This window comes from Ursus maritimus, unplaced genomic scaffold (genome assembly GCF_017311325.1).
Source record: "Ursus maritimus isolate PB19 unplaced genomic scaffold, ASM1731132v1 scaffold_28, whole genome shotgun sequence".
Taxonomy (NCBI): domain Eukaryota; kingdom Metazoa; phylum Chordata; class Mammalia; order Carnivora; family Ursidae; genus Ursus; species Ursus maritimus.
Window position 1 is genome coordinate 20,793,193 of NW_024425341.1, and position 24,014 is coordinate 20,817,206.

The following is a 24,014-nucleotide window of genomic DNA, read 5'->3' on the forward strand; positions in this document are numbered from 1 at the left end:
ATGTATAGACATTTCCCATTTTATCATAGAACATATAAGAGGATACATACGCAGCAGGAGAGGCTTAATAAAATTAATAGTTTTTACTGCTTTGTCAAAGATGTCCCAAAGTGAAATATCGACTTATTTTTCCCCACTTGCACGGGTGTGACTGAAGCATATAATGACTCAAATATAGGGTATGCTACCCCTTCATTCATTCTGGGGTGCTGGTATTTCCCCCACCAGCATTGCTGTCCCATCAGTGCAGACGCTGTCACAGCGTCAAACGCCAAAAATGTCTCGGTGTCATTATGGAGACAGCGTCAGTCTGGTGGACTCGCAGCAAGGGTCTCAGGGACCCCGGGAGTCTGCAGGCCACACCATGTGGATCGTTGGGGTTGGCTATTCTTACCCTGACTAGCATTGGCCAGAGGACTTAAAACACACCATCAAAGAGAGTGGCTCATTTTCTTCTCAAGTATTTGGAGTGTATTTCAAGGCATTAGCTCAATTACTTTGTGGAAAGTGAACCAACAACCAGAACTTACCATCAGGAGAAGTTAGTATATAGCTTATCTCAGTTATTCTCAGTTATTCTGGATTACTCAGCATGGTTTCTGATGGTGCTCTGGGAGACACTGAGCTTTAGATGGGGGCGGGGGGGAACCACAGCCCCAGGGAATATTTTAATGCGGCTTCTCATAGACATCTGATAAGGTAAAATATTACAGGAGAGTCAGTGTGAAGTGTTACATAATTATCAGATGACTGCATATATTATATGCTTATAAATATGTCTGCATCTAATTGTAACTGCTACAAGTTGAACCAATGAAAACACTTAGAGGAAAGGCCATCGATACTGTATAAATATGGAAATTTTAGAGGTTCCTGGAAACATTACCTCTTTGAACTCAGTATTATCCTCAGTATTTAAAATGCTAATAAGAAAAAAACACTTTCAAAAAATCTAAGTATTAAGGGTTTAAGGACATAGAACTTGAAACAGTAACATATACTTTGATTAAGAATTTAAAAGATAAATATTGTGCTCTTCAAGTTAATACTTTCCAAAGAAAATCTTTCTAATTCATTCATGCTGCTTTAAATCAACCTTGGAAATCAGTTAATGTCCCCAGTGCTCTAGAAGCAGTACATTAGCGGGGAGGGAAAAAAAAACAACATAAACATAAATAGTCTGCTGCAGATGAGAAAGGAATGAACAAATCCTGTAGGAAGGCTCTCAATCCCCTTTGCAATCTGGTTTTCATAACAATCCTCTGTATACTGCTGTCTGTCACCAGATGTTGGTCTCTTCTTGGCCTAGAGCACTGGGGACAGGAGTGGCAGCAGGAGGAGCACAGAGGATATCGGTGCAATGTGCATGTTTTGCAAATCCAGAGGGCAACCACCAATTACACGGCACCAACCAACTGCTCTATAAATGTTTTCCTGACTCAGTGCAAGGCTCCCGCCCCACAGCACTGTCAGTCCAATGGCCTCATTGAAATGTTCTACAGCAAGATGAAAATATATAGTACCGTGGGACAACATGAGTCTTAGACCACGGTTGGAAACATTAGGATTTATATTTCTTCTAAACATTTGCAGTAAAAATAACTCCTCGACACAGCAGGAAACAACAATCTTACCAAACCTCAAGTTTCTCATCTCTAAAATAAATGGTCCAAATTAAATGACTTCTAGATTCCGTTCCAGATTTAAGACCCCATAATTCACGGTCTGATTGAGGGAGAGAAAGTCTGAGAGACTTGAGTTTAAATTCTGGCTCGGCCGATTTGTGCCTCTGACCATGTCATTTACCCTGTGTGAGGCCTCAGTTTCCTAATCTGTAACTCGATGAAGTAACCCTAGTCTTACAGAGCGATTATGAGGTGACAATTGACATACAGCACTTAGGACAGGACTTAGTACTTAACCATCTATTCAAGAAATGGGAACTGTTTACCATTTTGACTGCCCCCAAAGACTATGAGACAATGTTTCTGTGTGAAAGGGCAGCCATTTTTGCCCTGTTTCATCTAATTCAGGAAAGAACGTTCAACAGATCTTTGAGCCGACCTTTTCCAAAAGGGCCTACATATTTCAACTTTATTTTTGAAAAATTCATTAGGTTTCTGCAAAAGATAAAAACTGCATCAAAGGCATCTGAGTTTGTTTTTGCTGGTCAGAGACCTAATAATTTCCTTCCCTAAATTTCACAGGGTATGTACCTGTCTCCTAGTGTTCATCTGTGCGATTACCGTTTCATCAAGTCATTCACTGTGGCCTCAGAGCCGAAGCATGACATTTAAATCAAGCATTATCCACTGAAAGGCTTCACGTTTTAGAGCAAGATATCAGGTCCCTGAACCATGCAGTAGTGTGCTAACAGAAGTATTAACTGCCCTCGGGTTTGTGGTAGCTGGAGCGGTGAGGTCGTGGGCATTCTTGGAGGAAGTCTGCTTTCCTGATGCCGAGATAATCCATTTCATCATTTTCACTCAGTGCCCTCTGGCTATGTGGACAACTCTTCTTTGAACACTATCTTCCTCTGAAAGTTTCACGACTCAGTTAACCATGATACATCAGTTTCTATGAACTCTTTGTTCTTTTTCTCTTTTTAATCGGAACAAAGAGATATTAAGGGAATGTTCTAATCATCTCATCGTTGTCCCTGGTGGAGTTAGAGAATGGTATGGCTCAACCCATTTCTACACGGGGGGTGACTCGCAGCCAGCCTGCACTCTGATTTCCACATGAAGACAAACTTCTCTAAGTATCCGTGACTTTATAATGGTGATTTTGACAGCAAAGAATCAGATATTCTTAGAACAAGGATAGGCTCGCTAAAAACCATATCCGGTCTTTCCACCCACCAGCATGCCATTTAGGATGCAGAGGAAGCAAGCTGTCTGTACACACAAAACTCCTTAAACCAATATAGCCTATTCAGCTAGTTTACCAATTTTTTTAGAAGACATATTGAGAGAAGTGAGCAGTACTGACCATTGGGTGGACCACAGGCAAGTAAGAGGCAGTATTATTCATGAACTGATTTCAACTTGGAGCTGCATTGAGGGATCTGGCCTATTAACAAAAGGGTCAAGTTTCTCTGTTTTTGATAGCCTACTATGGTAGAAAAAAAGGTAGAGAATGAGGAATTTAAGAGACCTTACTCAAGTCCTATATTCCACTTAATAGCTGAATGACTCTGGTCAAATTAATCTAACTTTACTAAATCTTTTCACTACATCTTTCCTCCTCCCAAAAATGCAGAATTACAGTATCACAGCAGAGTTGTTTCAAGATTGCAGATAATGTATGCAAAGTACCCAGTGGTGCATAGCAATGATAACAAGAAAATTAATGATAATAATAATATCAATACAGGGAGATAATAAGGGGTCACCTTAAGTAGGTCAATTTTATTTGGTTAATTTAAAATGGGGAAATCATTTTATTCTTAATAAATGCAATCTTCTTTAATGGAACATATGTTCCCGAACATAAGGATCATCAGGGAAAGCAATATGGTCCAAAGAGCGGTGGAGAGAAATCTGCTGGAGAACAGGGTGCTGGGTTCCCAGGGCAGCTCTCTGTCTTGTTAGCAATGAGACATCAGGCAAGCCACTGAAAATGAAAGACTGGGTCTAGGTGTGCTCTTGGTTCTCTTTTATCCCCCACTCTTTAGGATTTGAACTCACAAATGCAGAATAGTTCACATTTAAACTTACTCTGCCAAAATTATCTCCCTTATATCCCCAAAAGACAGAGGGAAACAGCAGAGGAAGACTATTTCTACTTGGTTTTGAGTGATAACGTTCCTATTTACTACCTCATATGCTGTAGGAAATTTTATCTTAACAGAATTTCTGGGAACATTTTTCATTCTACTATAATCTCATTATTTAAAACTATTTATGTAATCTTATTTGCAGGGGTGTTTAATTTCATCATAAAACTCCTGCTGAGTGGAAAGTGAGCATGCATGCTCCTGGCCCAAGAAGGAATTCTGTGTTCCGAGCAAATTTAAACCCACCAAGCCAGTTTAAAAGCAAAAATAAAAAGAGCTGGGAGGAGAAATACCACAGGCGGTGAGCAAAGTGCAAAGAAGCTTGAAGCCACGATCTGTGGGGCAGAGCTGTCAGGCTACTCGCAGGTCACATACGTCACACAGAGTACCCAGGGGCCTCAGATCTCTCATACTGAGGGATGAACCTAGAATCGAATTTTTATCCTACATGGAAGAAGTCTTCTAACCCCATAGCTTAACATAACAAGGGTCTTGGAAACCCAATAGTGCAGAAGTACTCCCTCTACACAACTCCCTGCAGAGTTGATAGGGACCGACAGCTACCATAAAGGTTTCTGGAGTCGTGAACACCAGCCGGTAGATTTCTACAGGTGGGAGATAAGGTTTGGGGCCAAACCGCCAAGATGTCCCAATCACAACAAGTCTCTAAGAAACAGCGACCTCTGGGTCAGCGAGTGGGGTGAGTCTTTAGCCTAGAACAGATGATGACAAGAAAGTCATATTCTCATCGACATTGAAATCGAGTTATATTACTGTTTATTTTTCATCATCATTTTAAATTCATGGTTTTCAATCATTTAAAACCATCTGCTTCTTGGAAGACCACAAAGATTTACCCTGGGGAACCCTATCAGCACAAGTCATACTGTAGGTATCCACATCTGTCTTGTTGCTGTGAGTTCAGACACAGCCCTGAGTCACTGGTGTTTCCCACACAGTAATTGTGCACTTCCCATTGGCAGGCATACTGCGACATGGAAACCTCTGGAGGCGGGTGGACGGTCATTCAGCGGCGTGAAGATGGCAGTGTTGATTTTCAGAAGACTTGGAAAGAATACAAACTGGTATGAATAGCCTTTAAGCCATCTGAAAATAATTTTCTTGGTGAAAACTAACTTTTAAGATCTGCAGAACCTGCACCACAAATCCAAAACTAGCCAATGACTGTTGACAATTTTTGTTATCAAAGCATTCCTCTTAACTGGTGTCTCCGTCTCCCTACCAACGAATGGCCCTGTCAATGCAAAGTAAACTATATATCAGAACAAAGGCATGCAAGTGCGAGGCTTATTTGTAATGGCAGGCTCAGTGTTTTTTGGTAAGCCAACAGTTTCACAGAACTTCCCATGTCAATAAACGAAGCTGTTTACACTCATGTTTCTACTGGTGATTCCCCAAGTAGTTCCAATTACTCTAGCCCTAATTTTCTTCCAATAGAAGCTTGGTTTCTTAAAACTGACCTTCTAAAAAAGTCTACTTTCTTAGATGGAAGACACCAAATTTTCAGAGGACAGGAAAGAATTTCTGCTGAATATCTGGCAGTCATCCCACGTTAAATGGATAGACTATTGATTTCAAATACGTGAAGAAAAAACAAACAATGAGGTGACTGAATTTTACCACTTGGATTGCAGGGATTTGGGAACCCTTCCGGCGAACACTGGCTGGGAAATGAATTTGTTTTCCAAGTGACCAATCAACAGCCCTACGTGCTTAAAATACACCTTAAAGACTGGGAGGGGAACGAGGCGTACTCACTGTATGAACATTTCTATCTCTCCGGTGAAGAACTCAATTACAGGTGAGTTGTATGTAACTGAAAAACACTAACAGATTTGCTGGGTGAGCATTCCAAAAAGTGAGAGCCCCACGGCATTAACCAGGATCTGAAGTACTCAGAGGATACCTTAAATGGAAAAACATCTCGTTTCTTAGAGTTCTATGTTGCCTTTCAGGAAGTTCATCTACTTTTAAAATTCGTCTAGTTTTAAAATTCTAACTTTGGTTTTAATGATATAAGGGAAACTTCACAAACTTCACAGTTTGTTGTCTCTGCTGTGTATCCTCAAAGCGTAGATGAACCCCGCCTGGCAGATAACAGGCGTTCAACCAGTATTTGTAGGACATGTGAATGCTGTGTCCGTATTAGGAAATGTCATGCCAGTATCGTAACAGAGGTCCACCTAGGACCGTGTGGTTTTCTTCCAAAAGGTTTTAACAGTTAAATCTATTTTTCTGCAGCTAAAGTGCACTCGATTGTTATGCTCCATCCCAAAGTTAGGAAGAGTCCCCCAGTTTTAAAGTGGCAGACTTAGGTGGGAGGGTTAGTCATGCAAGTCCTTCACTCTGCCGTAGAAACATCAGCCGCTTCACAGCACCCCCTCAGTATCTGCCTTGCCCCACGCGTTTGGCGGCACTCGTGTTGAAAGTTCCAAGAAAAGCACGGGCATCCCTGACTCAGAATTTAGTTTCTGGCTCTCAATGCCTGAGAGTAGAGGCGGAGAGCAGAGAAGGCATTGAAAGACCGGCGCCTGACGAGCGAATGTGTACAGCAGGAAAAATCATGTACCTGCACATGGTCTGGTGGAAAGAGGTGCCCAGAGACCCACGTGCAACGCCGGAGGGAGAACAGTGAGATCGGGAGCCGGGTGCACCACGGGAATTGGTCTGGGAGGCACCAAAGAAACGTTCAGTCACCAACACAGCCCTGAAGGAATCTCAAGAGCACAGACACACCCATCATGAAAATACCTACAGTGGGCTCAGAAGTCAGCACAGTTCAGTAGGAACATCCCAGGAAACAGTCATATGTGGCTTGCAGTCCCACCTAAATCTCATTAATGCCCAACTCAGACCCTCTGCTCAACAGAAAATCCACAATCTGAACAGCTTGGAAAATAAACACGATTTCAAAGTCCTTGAGCTGGCTTCCTAGGGGTCACAGCGAAGGAAGAGCACAGAAACATAGGCTGAACAGCTTGCCTGAACTACCTGAGAACTATACAACATCCAGTATGTCCTGCTTTATAAGTGGGGGGTGTGTGTGAAAATTTTGAAAAACTTGAAGACAGGTAACATACCACGAGCACCAACAGGACTTTTAAAAGTCAGTGAAACAGAGCCCACCAACTCTCATTATAGAGAGAGCAGGGTTCCCTTGGAGAGGGAACGACGCAAATGAATGAAAAGATAGGTGTTTGGGCCTCACTGCAGCTCCAAGTTGACTCCAAAGAGATCAAAACTTCAATGAATTTTTAGACACGAGTGGCTGGTCATTGTTTTACCTCCAAGCTAAATATTTTTTCAACTGGCAACAGTTAGGAATCTACAACAGAGGAACTCAAAAAATTTTTTTAAAAAGAAAGAAAGAAACACAAAAATTAAGGATTAGACTGTTTATATAAGGAGATTTTACAAAATGGGTCATTACCCTTTTATGCTGACATTATAAAAATATTTTAGACCGAGATGGTTCTTAACAGACACTTCCTTTAGAATGCAATCAGTTTTGGGATACACCATTCTAAAGAGCACACATTCATTTAAAGCTTGGTTTAACCTACGTGGCAGGGTACGGCAGATACTACATTGAAACCACGTTGTCCCAGTAAAACTCGGCGGTGTGATAAGGGGCTGTGACGTGGTTGAGTAATAACACAGGTGTGTCTCAGAATGCTACCGTCTACAGCCACCGATTTGGGTTTTTTGCAAAGAAGTGTTCCCCAAATGCTGGAAAACTGAAAAATAATGTCATCAGGAAAGGATAAATGCATCGACAGAATATTATTATGATAATTATTTTTAACTAAAACTAAAAACTATTTGTATGTTAAACCTTGAAGACTGGTCACTCTTCGCAAACATTCTGGCAACTCCACACAAACATGCAGATTTCATTATTCAGTGCTGGCCTTGCTTCTTTCACTCCACTGTTCTATAAACTCAAACTGACACCAATATAAAGAAATTTCAAGAAATGTGGTTATTCTTAATAACCAAATTTAAAAGAAACCAACTATAAACCAGGGGGCCCTATAATAGAAGAATCTAAAAATGATACAACCTTTCTCATAAAGACAAATAAAAGATAGCATTCTCCCGGATTCTGCTCGCCTTTGAGGACTTTTAACGAGTCCCATAAGAACTGAAATTGTTGTAAGGAGAGAGAGGCTGGAAAGCAGTAAGGACAAACTACGTGGTTTACATCAACCCTATCTATGATTAATGAGAAGGGCCTGGAAAGAAATTAAAGTGTTTCAAAATCCCAGAGATGTGTAGGACTTACATAAACGCTTTGCAGCAGGTAATTAGAGGCTGTGCCAAGGACCAGGGTCATTTTTGAAACGTGACGATAACACTGAAATTCAGAAATTCAGCCAGTGCCTTATGATGGCGGTTTCTAGAGCTACAGTCCTAAAAACAATTTTAAATCTAAGTCATTAACACAGAAGTGACTTAGAACCAACACTTCATGGAACTCCATTTGGCATGCTCCGTACACCCACCTTTTCGTAACTCTTCCTCGATAGACAAACGTCCCTGGTAAGGGTCTACCAGGGTAAAACGCTACAGAGGAGCTGGATGCATCTGGGGCAAAGTCTAGCTCTACCACACTCCCGTCTCTGAACCTCAACAATTTCATATGTAAAAACAGGAGAAACACCTGCCTCTCTGGGCTGGTACGTGCATTCCATGCACAGACCCGTGAAAATGCCTGTCGCAGTCTGCTTACAGACAGTCCCTGGCAAACCTTTCCTCTCTTCTCTACCCTCTGTTCCAACATGAATTCTGGGAAATTATATGCCTGTCAAGGTAGTGGTTAGCAAAAGACAAGCATCATTTTGGGGACTCAGAGTACCATTCTCCCTGGGTCATTGCGGGGTTTTGTTTTGTAGGGTCCCCAGGTCACAAAGACTCAATGATCCGGGCTCCTCCACTGCCATATCCGACGTCCCAACACAGTAATGTCACATCCCTCAGCGTCACCCCCCAGCACATGAAGCCCTGCTCTGGGCTGCACCCTGCCAGCCTGCCAATGGGCTCCCTTGAAACAGTGTTACCATACTTTCTCTTTCCCTTCTCTCTCCTCCTTGGCATACACATCACTGATGCAAGCCAGAGTTTTACAATCTTCTAAAAGTATGGGCTATTATCTAGTGTTGAACTTAATATCACATTTATTCCTTTCTCAATGTCTGGCAAGTTTGCTACAATACTATACAGAAATGAGGCAAAGCAGCCCTAAGGATGTATTTTCTATATAGTTCTATGGATTTCTACTCCAAATTCAATGATCCCTTCCTTGACTACTAGCCTGTCCATCCCTACCACCCCACTGAAAATCATGATGCTTGAGGTTGTCTGCTCATCTCAAGACTCTCATTTCTATACGCATGATGCCTGGAGACCTGGAGAGAGGACCGCTTTACGTTGTATTTTCCCTTCTGTTTATCTGAAAGAGCGGGCCCTGAAGCCCCTGCTGATGCTTGTGCAAGTGATATGAGCTGAAGGTTTCATGGAAACATTCCTCAATGTCTAAGGATTTGATGATAAGTTGGTTCCTGTTTATACCAGTGCAAAAATATTTTGTCCAGAGTACGCATTAGTACACTAACCAGTACAAAACACATTTCTGCAGAATGGAATTCTTCATTATAAAAAATTTTCCACTACGGTAAATTAACAGCCCAAGCCAATTACGTTATTTTCTTTTCTTTCTTTTTTTTTCTTTGCATGCTTGCAGGATTCACCTTAAAGGACTTACAGGGACGGCCGGCAAAATAAGCAGCATAAGCCAACCAGGAAATGATTTTACCACAAAGGATGTAGACAACGACAAATGTATTTGCAAATGTTCACAAATGCTCTCAGGAGGTGGGATGACTTTTCTCTCTTCCTATTTGTTTTGGCAAGGAAGAATTTCATAGAGTGAAAGGCTGGCTATTTGGACTTGAACTTGTGATGGGTGACAATGTCCACATTTCATAAATAGACTTACTAGATGTAGGGAGATTTGTTTTTCACTTTTTCAGACTGTTGAGTCTTAAGAATGTGATGTGGACCTAACAATTGTCAGCAGGCCAACTGTGTCTCTTCAGGACCTCACTCTGGCACAGAGAGAGGACATCTGATATCCAGCAAGCTCTCCTGAGCTTGTGCTCGTTGACTAGCAGATGTCAGAGCCACGCTTTAATTTCATTTTGCTTTATTAAGAAGGTTAAAAATTCAAATTGGCAACCAAAACAGTGACATAGATTCATTAGCATAGAAGGGTTTCTAATTAATAATTCATTGTGCAAACATGGAATTTCCAGTTACCTTTCTTTAAAGATTTCATTAATATACAACAAATACTTACAAACACAAAGAAACTAATTAGCCAATTTGTTTTTTCTTTTTAGTACACCAAATTAAAATTAACAGTTGTCCACTTTAAATCAAGGTGTTTATGCTCATGCTCTTCTTGCTTCCTACCTTTCATATCAGACTGCTCTAAAAAAAAAAAAAGAAAAGAAAAAGAAAAAAAAAAGAAAACCACACCCAGAAGCAAGAGACTATTTTAACAGTCGCTTAAAATGGCCAGATTAGTATCCAGCAACATTTAAGAGTTCAATGACAGGGACCAAGCGCTAGAAAATTTACTCTTCCAATTTCTAAAAGTTTAAAATCAAATGGCCAGAACCAGTTAATTGTGACTGAGGCAAGAAAAAAGCTTGACAAATGCTATCAAGTGAGTTCTTAAAAATATTGAAAGACTTAAACCAGCAACAAAAATTCTGCTGACAGTACAAACGGAACGTAAAAGCAAACAGGAAGTTGGCAGGGTTTAATTTGTAGAGACCACAAATTATATTACCGAAAATTCATTCATTACTCACCCAGGAAAGAAAAAGGTAAGAGCTGTGGTCAATTTATTTGACAAATCTAAGGTAACTACATAAACAAGATCTATGCTTATCATGTGTTTGCATTTCAGTTAAGAATCATTTACAGTCAAGAGAAAGGATTTATTTATGAAAATAGTTTGAAACTCCATAATTTTCATGTCTTTAAAATAATACTGAAAGAATTAGATCCATTAAAAAAAATCAGTCCTGTGGTTCTTTAGATAATATATTTATATGTATCCACATAATATATACTGGCAACACAGGTCTTCCCTATTAGCCATATTTATTTCAATAATTATTTCAATGAGAGAAAGCTATTATATTGATTGTGTAAAAGCGGCCTGTCTCCCTCCCTCATCCTTTTTGAAGCCAACAAAAAGGGGAAAAGGGGTGGGTTGGGGGGACCAAATGTAGCGAATCCTTTTTTCCCATCTGCCATTCCCACACTGAACCCAGCTGTCCACACGAGAGGGCGGTGGTTTTCAGACCACCCGTATGTCATGAGCTACTCAAGAGAGTAGGAGAAGTGCATTAATAACCAAGGAAACAATATATTTATTTACTCAAATCAAGATTTAGGGCTGGGAGTAGAAGTGGGAAAGAGACTGAGGAGAAACACACAGCCCAAGAGAGAAAGTGGAGCAGTCCCGGCTGTAAGGATGTCAGGTCCCAGCCCACGGTCTGGGTCCCTGGTAAGCCAGTCCAGTGATCAGCTAGGTTTTTGCAGGGACAGCAAATTCTGTAGTTACATCAGCCAGCAGGCTCCAAGGCAGCCAGATCTATAAATTTGCAACATTCCTGAATATTTTGAAGGATTCTGAATAACACACACAAATGTCTTATCAAATCGACGTTAATCTGAATCTGCTCAAATCATGAGTTGTAACTGGATGAAATAATCGGTCATCACAGTCCAATGTGTAAATAGAATAATATAATCATTACATCAACATATTTTTTTATTTAAAGAAAGGAGACTTCACAGATACAACTAAAGCTGTCCTGCCAACACCTGCCTAGGGGTGAGCAATGAATTCAGGTTCATTCACATTAGTTATTCATTGTACTAGGTATACAGATCAGGAGCAGTTGTTTTTACCTGTATTCTAAAAATCTTACATAAATGCCATCATAGCGTATGTGTACTTCCAACACAACGTTTCTAAGATTTATTGAGATTACGTAGATCTAGGTCATTCCTTCTTCTTGAAAACCAGGGCACACTCCTGTTTCTAGAGAAGAGCATCAAAACCCCAAGTGTGGCCATTCAGGTGTCGATGCAGACCCCCCACCCCCTGCTGCTGAGCCAGGCAGCTCCCCTCACCTTAGTGACCACACCACGATCGCTTTCAATTCCCTTTGTGTCTCTAGGACTTAAAGATTTCCTTTTCATCTAGCTCCCCAGAGTACTTAAAATTTGGGGTCATTTAAAAACAAAAATGTCTGGTAGGAGGAGGGAAGCCCCAGTCAGTCTGGCCCACTAAGTTGCTGGAACTGGAAAGTAATCCAGTGAGAGTCATCCATCCATTCTTCAGTGTTTTGACTTATCCATGCTCCCCATTGCACTGTGGTGGTCACCATATCGGGACCAGGAAAGATATGCCAGTCATGTCTGTGGGTGACTAGTCTTCCCACACAGGGAAAACAGAGTACAACAGCCCGTAAAAACATTTGCCATATGGAACTAGGATTTAGCTTGAGTAAAGCTGGAAAACCATGGCTCTCATCTGTCAGTGGAGCACATTCTATACCCCTGAGTATTTGCATGTGTCCACTTAAAATGCACGGAATGTGACGGGGGGATTAGCCAAGTGTTTCTAACGCCACGGTGAGATACAGTTGGGGTTACCTAGTTCCTAATTCCTTCTGCGTCTTACTTTCACAGGCTGGTGGTTTGATGCGTGCGGTCCCTCCAACCTGAACGGAATGTACTACCCACAGAAGCAGAACACAAACAAGTTCAACGGTATTAAGTGGTACTACTGGAAAGGCTCAGGCTACTCGCTCAAGGCCACGACCATGATGATCCGACCAGCAGATTTCTAGATGCCCGCACACACCTGAGGAGTGATGGCCGATGATGCCATTTTCAGAGACCTGCTCCCGAAGCTCTAAAAGACAAGGCTGCACACTGAGTCCTCTCCCACTTCAGACAGGCAGCACGCGCTTGGGTGCCACAGGGATCCACGTGCCCCACTTAGACCCCGTGAACCTCCTCACTCAGACCTGCATCCCTCCTGCACCAACGCACAGCCCCGGCACTGTGACCTGGTAGAACGCCTGTGTGAAGATACATCCAAGCCTGCGGACTCAAGACTGACAACTTACAGACTCTGTTGTCACAACCAAGAATGTTGTGCCGAGTTCATCCGTAAATAACTGGAAAACAGAACACTTAGGCTATACAGTAGAGATAACCTTGGAGCTTTTTTTTCTAAGCCCTGTTTATAGATTGTGTAAATATCCATATGTCCTGAATTCAGCATCACTATCGTAATTGAAAGGAAGAAAAAAATCTCTAAGCCATAAAAATATATATTATATATTCAGGGATTTTTCTGGCAAGTGCTTATTTGCAGTTTAATATTTGGAGAAGGAAAAAACATAGTTAACGCATTTTTGCTCCTCCTCTTAGGTGCTTTAAACTTTCATTTTGAAGTCAGCTTATTTACGAATGTGTTGACAATGTAGTTTTAAGTTAATGCTCAAATATATATTTTAAGTTTAAATGATGAAAACTTCCAGGATCTCTGAAATTAATAGAAATGTGTGTTCTTTCAGTTTATATGAAGATTGTACTATTTTTTCCATCTGTTTCTGTTAAATATGAAGGTATTTTTAGTAATTAAATATAAATTATTAGATAATTACATTTAACCTTTATGATAATATTTTTGATTCTGTGATTTGATTCTGAAACAACCGATTGTGCCTCACGACAAGGAAAGATCTGATTTTTAATGATGAAGAAAATTATACATTTAATTTCATGACAAAGAGACTTTACTGTATTTTCCTCACTAATCTATTACAAAGGTCTTTTTTTTTTCTCTTCTAGTAAGATATATTTTAGAGAAGTAAGCTACAGTTTAGTTTGTGGTTGAAAAAACTTCTACTTAAAGCACTTACAAAGCCATACTTCTCAAGCTAGATTCACCCCTAACGTCTTTTTTTTTAAAATGTCCACCAGCAAACTGAAAGAAAGAAAGAAAGAAAGAAAGAAAGAAAGAAAGAAAGAAAGAAAGAAAGAAAGAAGAAAAGAAAGCATTTTGGAGTGCAAAACCAAAATCTGATGTTTATATTAGATTCAAATCTTTACAGAAAATTCTGAGAGCATGGATTTAAGCTCAGAGCTGCAAAACGTTAAACCCCTAGAGTTTTAACACCATTTGAAGTTTTCATAGTACAATTAACACTAATGTACATTGTAACGCTTTATAATTTGGAACAATCTCTCACGTATTTGCCTTGGAGTCAGAGGCTGCTAGGAAGCTTAGGGCCAAATTTGAAACCAGCATTTACCTCATGTCTGTCTTCACCTTATGCTGTTCTACTGCTATATTTTTTCTTTATTCCATTTTTTCTTGTGTAATTTATTTTACCGCTATATGCCCCCACCCCAACGCCATTTGAGAACACTAACATTTGCTGTATGTGTAGAGTCAATTTATGGACTCTGGAAGAGTCAGGCACGCCACTTTGTCCACCACTTCGCGTGCTTCCCCGACAAATATATTGAGTAAAGAACCTCCCCATCTTTGAATGGTCTCTCTTGTTACATTTAAGTAGGCTTTATAAATTCAACAAAGCACAGCTTTGTACCAGGTTAAAACATCATCTGAAGATATCTCTACTGCAAAAGAAGCCATAAGGCTCTGTGATGTCTTGATGACCGCACAGCAGACACTGAGGTGGAGAAGTGATAAGATGGGAAAAACTGGCAACAACATACTTGATAACCGGGTGCCCACGCCGGCAGGTGAAATGCATTTCAAAGACAAGCCACGCTGTGTTACAGAGTTACACACACTCTCTTACGACAGAGAGTAGGGGGGATTGTGTCTTTACACTTCAATTCCTTAAGTAGTATATCAAACACGGTCTTGCCAAGAAGAATGTTTTCTCTCCTTAAGAAAGTATTTATAAAGTGGAGGGAAAATCAAAATGATAATCTTAAAAAGGAAAACAAAAGCAACCCCACAACTTAGATAAATCAGTGATAAGAGGGCAGCATCCTATGCATACTCAAACAGCAAATAACACCAGCCCTGGTCACAGATAAAAACTGCCACTTCTCTTTCAGGTATTAATCTTCCAAAAGAATTAAGTGTGTCACAAACCAGTTAACTTTTTTGAAAATGAAAGCCAACATCTACACAATCCTACTTCCAATTAAGCCTGAAATTACCTATTTAATTATTACTTAATCTTTTAAAAAATTAGAACCTCCATTAAGCATTCGAAATATTTAAAATTTAAAATGCAGTAAAGTTGAAGTTGCATTTGGGAAGAGTATCAGAACGTAAGGACCGCATCATGTTGCCAGCAGGCCATGGCTTTTATACCCATCAGTTCTATCTCTACAAGCAGTAACAGCTTTATTTCTTGAAGCAGGAACAAGACATCATACCACCTCCTCAAGAATCTAGTCCTTTTTCATTTTTTGTTTTTCTCAATCCTGAGGACTTTCATAATTAAAATTCTTTAAGATTTCATTCCACAGGATTTTTTGCAGAATATTCTCACATTCCCACATTTGTTCTCACAGATGGATAAAAAAGTATTATGAAAAGCTCTATGAAAATGTGTTTTTATCTGCGAGCATAATTGGTCTTGACTTAATAAAAACTTGAGTCCATATCTATGCAAATAATAATTTCCTGAGAATTCCGAATTGTATTTACCATAATAAAATAATATCTGACTTACAGGAGCTGCGGGGAAGTAGTTAGAAAGTTCAAACGGCTCCTCGGAAATCCAGTGACCCAGTTCCAAAGACCACAGTACCTACAAGTGACACAATAAGCAGAACATTTATTATAGATTCATGAGGCTCTCGGTGGATAATAAACCACTTTGAAGATACAGCCAAAACAAAACAAAAAACCCAGCAGTGACTACACACTCCGTAGATCTGAACCAGATGTGTCTTACACACCAAAGTACCATCAGAATCTTCATGCTGCATCAATCTTATGAATAATAAATGCTTTTCTTTAAGAAAAAAGTTTCCAATGACTAGAAATCCGGGTTATTATCCTTAACTGAGGCCAAACACTAAACACCACCCCAATAACAAACATATGAAATACCTTTTTAAGAATTCCAAGTTTCCAATTTAAGAAGTCATTATAGACAATCCTCAGTAAATACCCCAGGATTTTATTAATTAAAATAAAAACCACACTTATTAGGAGAAGATAGATCATAAGCTTAAATTTAAAAAGCAGCCCTTCTGGCATGTGACTTTGTTTCTAATATGGACTCATATTTTCAGAAGTTCTCTTAAAACATTTGAAAATCCTTCCCAGGCTTTGGAAGGATAAAATGTTTCATAAACAAGCTTTCAGTATTATTATTTATTATTGTTATTTGAACCCACATATTTTAAATGATCAAAATGATGTTTTTGTTTTTAATTCAACAATGTTCAAGATTCTACAGTCATCTCTACTTGATGACCAAACTCCCCGAAAATCTGTTTCTATTTCCATGCGCCAATAGAATTTTATAACAAAAATAATCAAACTGAATTACATATCCCATATTTATTTTTCATCTGCAATTTCATTTCTTACATTCAGTGAATCCACTCTTCTCTAGAGTTGCTACATAAAGCTTGAGTTCGTTTTGCCGAATGACTGGGGATGATGAGGGAGTTGTCCTGTTTGCTAGTTTCTAAAATTCAGACCCATCTATGGGAGCTTGGTCTTAAATATTTCTAAGAAAAAGTGAGCATGCTGGTCGAATAAAGACAATAACGAGATACAGAATCTGAATGACAATTCTCAGCACTGGTCTGGATCTTCCTTTAAAATTGATGTATTTATTCACTCAACACTGTTTTCTTCATCTCACTAACCGCTTGTCTGTGAACAACGTATTGAGAGCCTACTGTGAATAAGAACCCACGCTAGGTCCCGAAAACACAAACCCAATCCCAGAGGAGTTCACCCTCTGGCAGGAGGCATGAAGGCAAACCACAAATGGTGATTTCTCAAAACAGTTCTGTGGGAACCTATAGAAGAAGCAAACTAACTCAGTCTAGGAGAATCAAGCAAGGGTCCACAGATGAGGTGACACTTTAAACGGAGTCTGAAAGGATGAGTAAGAATTCATCAGGCAAAGACAGAGTGAGGGGGGGAGAGGACATCCCCGCACAGAGAGAATGTCATGTGCCAAGGCAGGATTAAAGTGGGTTCTTTTTTTGGCTAAAGGGTGCTTTGGAAGAAGTGGTAAGAAAATTGTGTTGGTTAGATTCCTACGGTAAGGTATAGTAATACACCCTGTTTTTATCCCTGTGTGTGCAGGGGCATCAGCACATGGCAGAAGAACAATCCAGAAAAGACAGGAGAAAACTCTGAGGGTGCTGGGCCCCAGATGAGAGAATGGGAATGGAGTATAATGCAGGGCAGAGTGTCTTCACTAGAGAGAGAGAAAGTAACGAGTTGTGTTCTCAAAGACCCTAATTCCTCCCTCACTTAGATCTGTGTGTACACGAGCATTTTGTCAGTTAAGTCTCTTTTTGCTTTCCCCTGATTTTACTGGCCAACCAAGATAGAGATAGATGGATAGATAGATAGATAGATAGATAGAGACAGATAATCTTCATAAGATCAATGAAAGAGGGTATGAACAAAATGGTACAGTGCCATCATGTTTCTACCTGGCTCCTTAGAGGTGGTTAAAACATTTAAGTAACACAGTGTTTGCCTTAGTTTTATCAATGTATGATATCATTTATAGAGACACACCAACAACATGTGTTGTGGTTCCCTACAAATCTGTGATTAGCCCAGGAGGTAAAATGTAAAAAGTTTCAAAATCAGGTTCATTTCAGACATGAGGCAATGTGAAAGAGTTAGGATAGTGAGAAACACAATGTACCAGTGAGAGAATCCAAGGAACCAGTCTTAAAAATGCATGTGGCATTTGAGTTCAAATGTAGTCCACATTCAAATGTCAACTGAACCTCCTGGAGAAAATTTATGTTCTCTGAGTTTGTCCCTTTCTAAATGTTATGAAAATAAAACCATAAGGCATTTATAGTAGAATTTCAGCAAGTGAATTAATAAACGAAATTTACAGGCACAGGCATCCCAGGAATTAATATTGAACAGAGATAGCAGAAAACACTGATTTGAGTGTAATGAAATCATCAAATCAGAAACATAGTGCAAGGTTTTGCTTTAGTTGTTTCATTAGCCAAAGTTATCCTTCTTTTAGTACAGTGTTCAGTATTGGGAAAATCTACTCTGCAAGATCATAGTTAAGGCTGTAAGTGAACTAAAACGTTAACCCAACATATTTCCCATCATACATGTGATAGAATAAAAATAACTAAGATGCAATTGGGTTGCATAAATACAGAGGTTCAAATCCCGTGTTTATAGCTCTTAATATGAGGGCTGAGTTATTTCAGCATCCACTGTGAATGGATATAATATTTTTGACATTTTACAACTGTTGTTCATAAAACTTGAACACTGTTGATGATTTTAAATAGGAACCACTTGTCTTATTATTAGACTCACAGCTACTGATGAGACAGATTTCCACAATGTAGGCGTGACCACGCAGTTAATTTCATACCGGGCAAAACAGAAATGGTCTTCTCTCATTTTATACACATCTCATCATTTCACTTGAACAATGTGAGTCAGTGAAGCTACAGTGAACCCAAGCCAGAAGACAGCACTGGTATTGAAAGCAAGTCGGTAATCGCATCATTTACAAGGAAGCCGACTTATGGTTAACACATAGCAAGATGAACACATCTTTATTTTCACCTTCTCCCCAAAACTCAACTAAAAGGATAGAATTAAAAAGAATGAGAAGAGTCTACAGCAGATAAAACAGGATATTTTGGAAGTTGCAAAGCAGATACATAAATGGTAAATGACTTAGAAGGGCAAAGAAGGTTCAAACTTAAGTGTCTAGAGAAAGAGGACCATAGGAAGCATCCAATTCCCTCCACAGATTCGCCAAAAGGCAAAGAATTTGGTGGTACTGGATACCTCTGAAGAAGGGGTATAGGAGAAGGGTCAAAAGGAGACATTTCCTACCCCCTAACCCACCCTCCCCTGGAATAAGACAAAAGGAAAGTCAGATAGGCTGTTCTAAGAGCAATGGTGGAAAGCACTAGGGAAAACTTCTCCAGCTTTCCCCCTGGGACTCCAGCCATTCTTTCCTGGGGACACAGATCAGCCCAGCAGAAAAAAGACATACAAATACTAAAGCTTGGATCTCAAACACCTCCATTCACATCAAATTATCTATACACCACTCAGGTAGGCAGAGTTTCAGTCAGCTTTTCAAAGCCTCATTATTGAACATGACTTTATGCCTATTTGATAAAAGCCTCTAGCTTGAAAACATAGACCAAACCAAACAAGAATGGAATTCCTGGGATTGTAGCGATGGGAAGTCCCTGGCTAACAGCAGTTCTGCAGACCGAGAACCAGTCTCAAGGGGGAAGAGAAGAAATGGCCTCATGGGTGGTGTCTCTAAGAAAAAATAAATGAGATTGGAAGATAATATGAAGTGGAGACAGATTTGAGAGAATAATTATAATGCTTTTAGAAATTTTTGCAGTCAGTTGGTGATAGCTGCATAGAAAACTAAGCAATCAAAATCATTGTCAATGACTAGCTCAGGAAAACCAACAAACACAAATTACCAGAGATGAATCATAGCGTATTACATGGCTCAGTTCAAATAGCATCCACATACTCATTCGTGTGTGTGTGTGTGTGTGTGTGTGTGCACATGAATGTGTGTTTATATGCATATACAAAATGTTAAACAAAAATTGTGACCACGTTGAGTAGACTGGGGAACAGAAGAGTAGATAGAACTGAAAGGCAGCCATACAGTCATATTTTGATCTTCCACAGAAGGAATTCTACAATGTCTCAAAGTGAATTTTTAAAAAATGGCAAGAAAACCATTTTATTTAGAAATATGCAGGTAACATATCAGAAGGCTACCTTAGGAGCGAAATATCCAGGCTGGGAAACAACAGGGCAGGAGGTGCCATTTTTTATTATAAAGCCTCATAAATTATACTTGCTTTTTAAAAACACTTTATTTTGGATAATTTTAGACTTATAGTAGAGAGAGTTCTCATTTAACCATCACCTAGATTTCTTTATTGTGTGATTATCCAACTTAACTTCGCTCTTCTATTTCAAAAGTGCTCTGCAACTTGAACCAGCTTGTTGATATCTACAAGAAAATCTTGCTGAGCCTGTAATTGGAACTAAGTTGAATCTATAGATCAAAATGGGGAGAACCAAAGAGAAAGACAAATACCATCTGATTTCACTTACATGTGGAATCTAAAAAACAAAACAAACAAACAAAACAGAAACAGACTCCTACATACAGAGAGCAATCCGGTGGTTGCCAGAGGGGAACAGAGTAAGTGGATGGCAAAATAGGAGAAGAGGAGTAAAAGGTAGAAATATCCAGTTATAAAATAAATAAGATACTGGATCCAATGTACAGCGTAGGGAATAGAGTTAATATGTAACAACTTTGTATAGTGGCAGAGAGTAGCTAGACTTACCATGGTGACCACTTCCTAATGTATATAAATGTTGAATCACATTGTTGTAAACCTGAAACTCATATAACATTGTATGTCAACTATACTTCAAGAAAAAATTGGGGGGGAGCGGCTGACAGCTTAAAAAGTACCCATTTTCCTAATTCATGAACATAGTATCCCTCTCTTTTTATTTAGGTCTTTGATTTCTTTCATAGAGTTTTGCTGTTTTCAGCATGCAGATCCTGTAAATATTTTGTCAGGATTTAAATATTTTAATTTCTGTGGGTGCTAATATAAACGGCATTTAAAGAAAATCAGAATTCCAGTTGTTTATTGCTAGTACACAGAAATACAACTGAATTTTGTATATTGACCTCGTACCCTGTAACCTTGCTGAACTCACTAGTTGTGGGAGATTTTTGTAGATTTGTTGATGTTTTCTGTGTAGACAATCATGTCTTCTGTGAATAAACAGTTTTATTTACTCCTTTCCCAATCTGTGCGCATACTTTTTTTAAGTTCCCTTATTGCACTAAGATTCCCAATACAACGCAGAAGAGAAACAGTAACAGCTTGCAATTGCTTGAACTCCTTTGTGAGGCAGATTAATTTGATTTATAACAAACAAAACCAAACCGAAACATAACAGGATAGCATAAATCCAAAGTGTTTCTGGGTATAAATGAATATACCTATAGAAAGCACAATGTTTCTCTGTTTTATTTTTAAATTTGAGAAGTTTATACTACTATCTAGTACTAGTCCTGGCTAGTGGTCCTGGTGCTTTTACTAACTGCTTCAACTTTTTATTCCCCAAAGAATAATTAGAAAACTCAGAGTGATCACAAGTACTATAGCTCAAGATCAGTAAATGATACTTTCTAAACCAGAACCAATCAAATTAATTTCTCTTAACATTCTCCTTCATTTCCTTCTTTGTGGGAAACAACAACAATATTCTTTGTGTATGAAAGACTTCAGATTGTTCAACATATCTGCTGATTAAAATCAAATCTGACGGTCAGAAACTTATGCCTCGGGTTTAACCTGTGGGAATCTAGTTAATTTCAAATAGTTCAAAATTATACTTCATTCTCTACTTTAATCACAAGAAGAGATTGTCCTACCCATTCTTGCCCCCACCAACTGTGGTAGAAAACTTAGTTGTAAGAGTTTATGGAGGTATAAAAACATACACTCAGCATTTGCAAATCTCTTCTTATAGATGAGGAACAAAAACAGTAATTAATTTTTTTGCTATTTTAAGCTTACAAGAAGACAATACAAATTAAATGACAAATATTTTTCTTATCAGATTTTATAGATTCTTTGTCTCAGTTATAAGAGTAATTAATTTGTTCAAACAACACCTTAAGAGAATTTGCTACTATGTACATTGTTTAGACTTTTCCTACCAGGAGAATAATGTTTGTGATTCTTCCACAACTACATACTATCGGATACTGGTTAACACCACAGAATCCTGGCAACTGGGTTAAACCAATCTCCATCTCTCTGTGGCTGTGTAACAAGAGGCAAGTTAGTTAACCTTTCTGTCACATGAAAACATCAGACGTCATTATAAATGATAAAAGGACCATGTAGCTAAAGAAATAGTAGTGGCAATGAAGCTATTTCTAGGTTACACTTCAGGATTAAAAAGTTGGGGTTATCTTTTCCGAAAAGGCCAACTTGGACTGGCAGAGTTTCAAGGCAATATTTGTTCCAAAATAAGCCACTCCTCTGCATTTTCAACACATCTCAGAACATCAGGAAATGCTTATATGATTCCATAAAGTTATTTAAAACTACAAACCCATTCCGTAGATGTAATGCCTCTCTCAATGAGGCAATTTTCCATAGATGATTTTTAAAAATTGAGTTGAAATTCTCATAATACACAAGTAACCATGTTAAAGCGTCCAGTTCAGTGGCATTTGGTATATTCACCATGCATGCCACCACGCCACTTCTTTCTGGTTTTAAAACATCTTAATCATTCCAGGAGTGTACCCCATACCCGCCAAGTAACCACCCCTCTTCCCCTCACTGCTCCGCTCCACTCCACCCCTGACAACTGCTAATCAGCTGGCTGTCTCTGCAGACTTGCCTGTTCCACAGAAACCGCAGCAGAGGAATCAGACAATGTGAGACCTTTTGTGTCTGGTTTCTTTCTCTTAGCATAACGTTTCCAAGGTCCATCCAAGTTATGATTTGAATGATGGCTAGGGATAAGTGTCAGAAATGCTTGTTGAATAACAGTAACTGATACTTATGGAGTGCTTACTGAGCACTTTATTGAGATGACCTTTTAGTCGTTTCACAGATAAGGAAACTGAGGCTTAGGGAGTATAGCTGCCTTACTGGTCACACGGCCAGTGAGTGGCAAGGTTAACATTAAAACTCACAGTCTTATCCATTAACCTTTCAGAAACATGTAAAGTGGTGTGCAGCCACAGAATAAAGATACCCACCTTTAAGGTAGCAGAAGATAAAAACACTCTCCAGGCTATCTCTAGAAGTAGATGCCAGAGAGAATATGGGCTATGAATTGAGGAAAGGCTGAATTCAAATTCAAAACTCACCCATTTTCAAGCACTGTGACTGTAAGCAACTTACTGAAACTGCTGAAGTCTCCGTGTCCACAAAGGACACAAAAGAGTCTTGTACTAACACACTGAGAGTCTAAGTAAGTCTCCTGCCAGGATGGCCCCTGTCCTTACATCTTCTGTGTGACTACCATCCCCTGGAAGCAGCCCCATCTCCCCCTCCACATATGGCTAGTTGGTCTCTAGAACCTTCCAACCTAGCGCATGGTCCTAGGGCCAGCAACCTGCACATCACCTGGGACCTGGGAGCCAGTGAAGAAGCTTAGGACCAAGACCTACTGAAACATAATCTGCATTTAATAAGATCTCCAGGGGATTCATACGTGATTAAGTGTTTAAAAAGCACTGCTCTGGCTGTCTCAAAAAAGTGGCAGGAAACCAAAATCTTAATACAACCTATTTAACCAAGACAGATAAAATAAGCAATAAAGTACTAAAAATAAGTAGTTAAGAACTCTTTTTCCTTTTTAAGAGATATTAACTGACGGAGACTAGATACCAACAGTAAGAGGAAAAGGGTGGCGTACATTGACATATGCTCAAATAGTCTTACTAAAACGTTTAGCTGCATAGTATATGGGCATTTATGTGAGATTTGTGCTGCTTGTACTTTAATCTTTTCAGCCAGAAAAAATGAAAATGGATTATTCTTGGATTTTAGAGCTTAACGGCCCACTATTAGCTACTTTTTACATATTGCTAAGCAAAGACAGGGTGACCCAGCATTTCACCAGCAAACTTACATGAGAAGTCCAAATATCTTTATAAATAACACAAGCTCGTGCTTTTCTTATCAAAAGGAAAACAAAGAAATAAATATAACACATTCCAATGTAACTAAAACAAACATCAGAAACATCACTTTACTGTATGAAAACACAGTAGGAATTATTATTACCATTATAGACAATAAGCCAAATATTATGGCTACTCAGAGCAATCAC

General features: G+C 39.2%; 2 protein-coding genes across 3 annotated transcripts in view; one reads left to right on the plus strand and one right to left on the minus strand.

Moving 5' to 3' along the window:
* ANGPT2 (angiopoietin 2) overlaps nt 1-15,581 on the plus strand; it is a 56,145-nt gene extending 40,564 nt beyond the window's left edge. For both annotated transcript variants that reach the window (XM_008706146.2, XM_008706147.2), the window contains exons 6-9: nt 4,762-4,863; nt 5,434-5,600; nt 9,543-9,673; nt 12,575-15,581. In XM_008706146.2, the coding sequence (XP_008704368.1) occupies nt 4,762-4,863; nt 5,434-5,600; nt 9,543-9,673; nt 12,575-12,735 (561 nt within the window). In that variant the 3' untranslated portion in view covers nt 12,736-15,581. The remainder of the gene's footprint in view (nt 1-4,761; nt 4,864-5,433; nt 5,601-9,542; nt 9,674-12,574) is intronic.
* The window catches only part of MCPH1 (microcephalin 1), a 243,062-nt gene that overhangs the window by 115,351 nt on the left and 103,697 nt on the right, over nt 1-24,014 (minus strand). Inside the window, exon 12 of the mRNA XM_008706148.2 lies at nt 15,619-15,696. Within this exon, the coding sequence (XP_008704370.1) occupies nt 15,619-15,696 (78 nt within the window). The remainder of the gene's footprint in view (nt 1-15,618; nt 15,697-24,014) is intronic.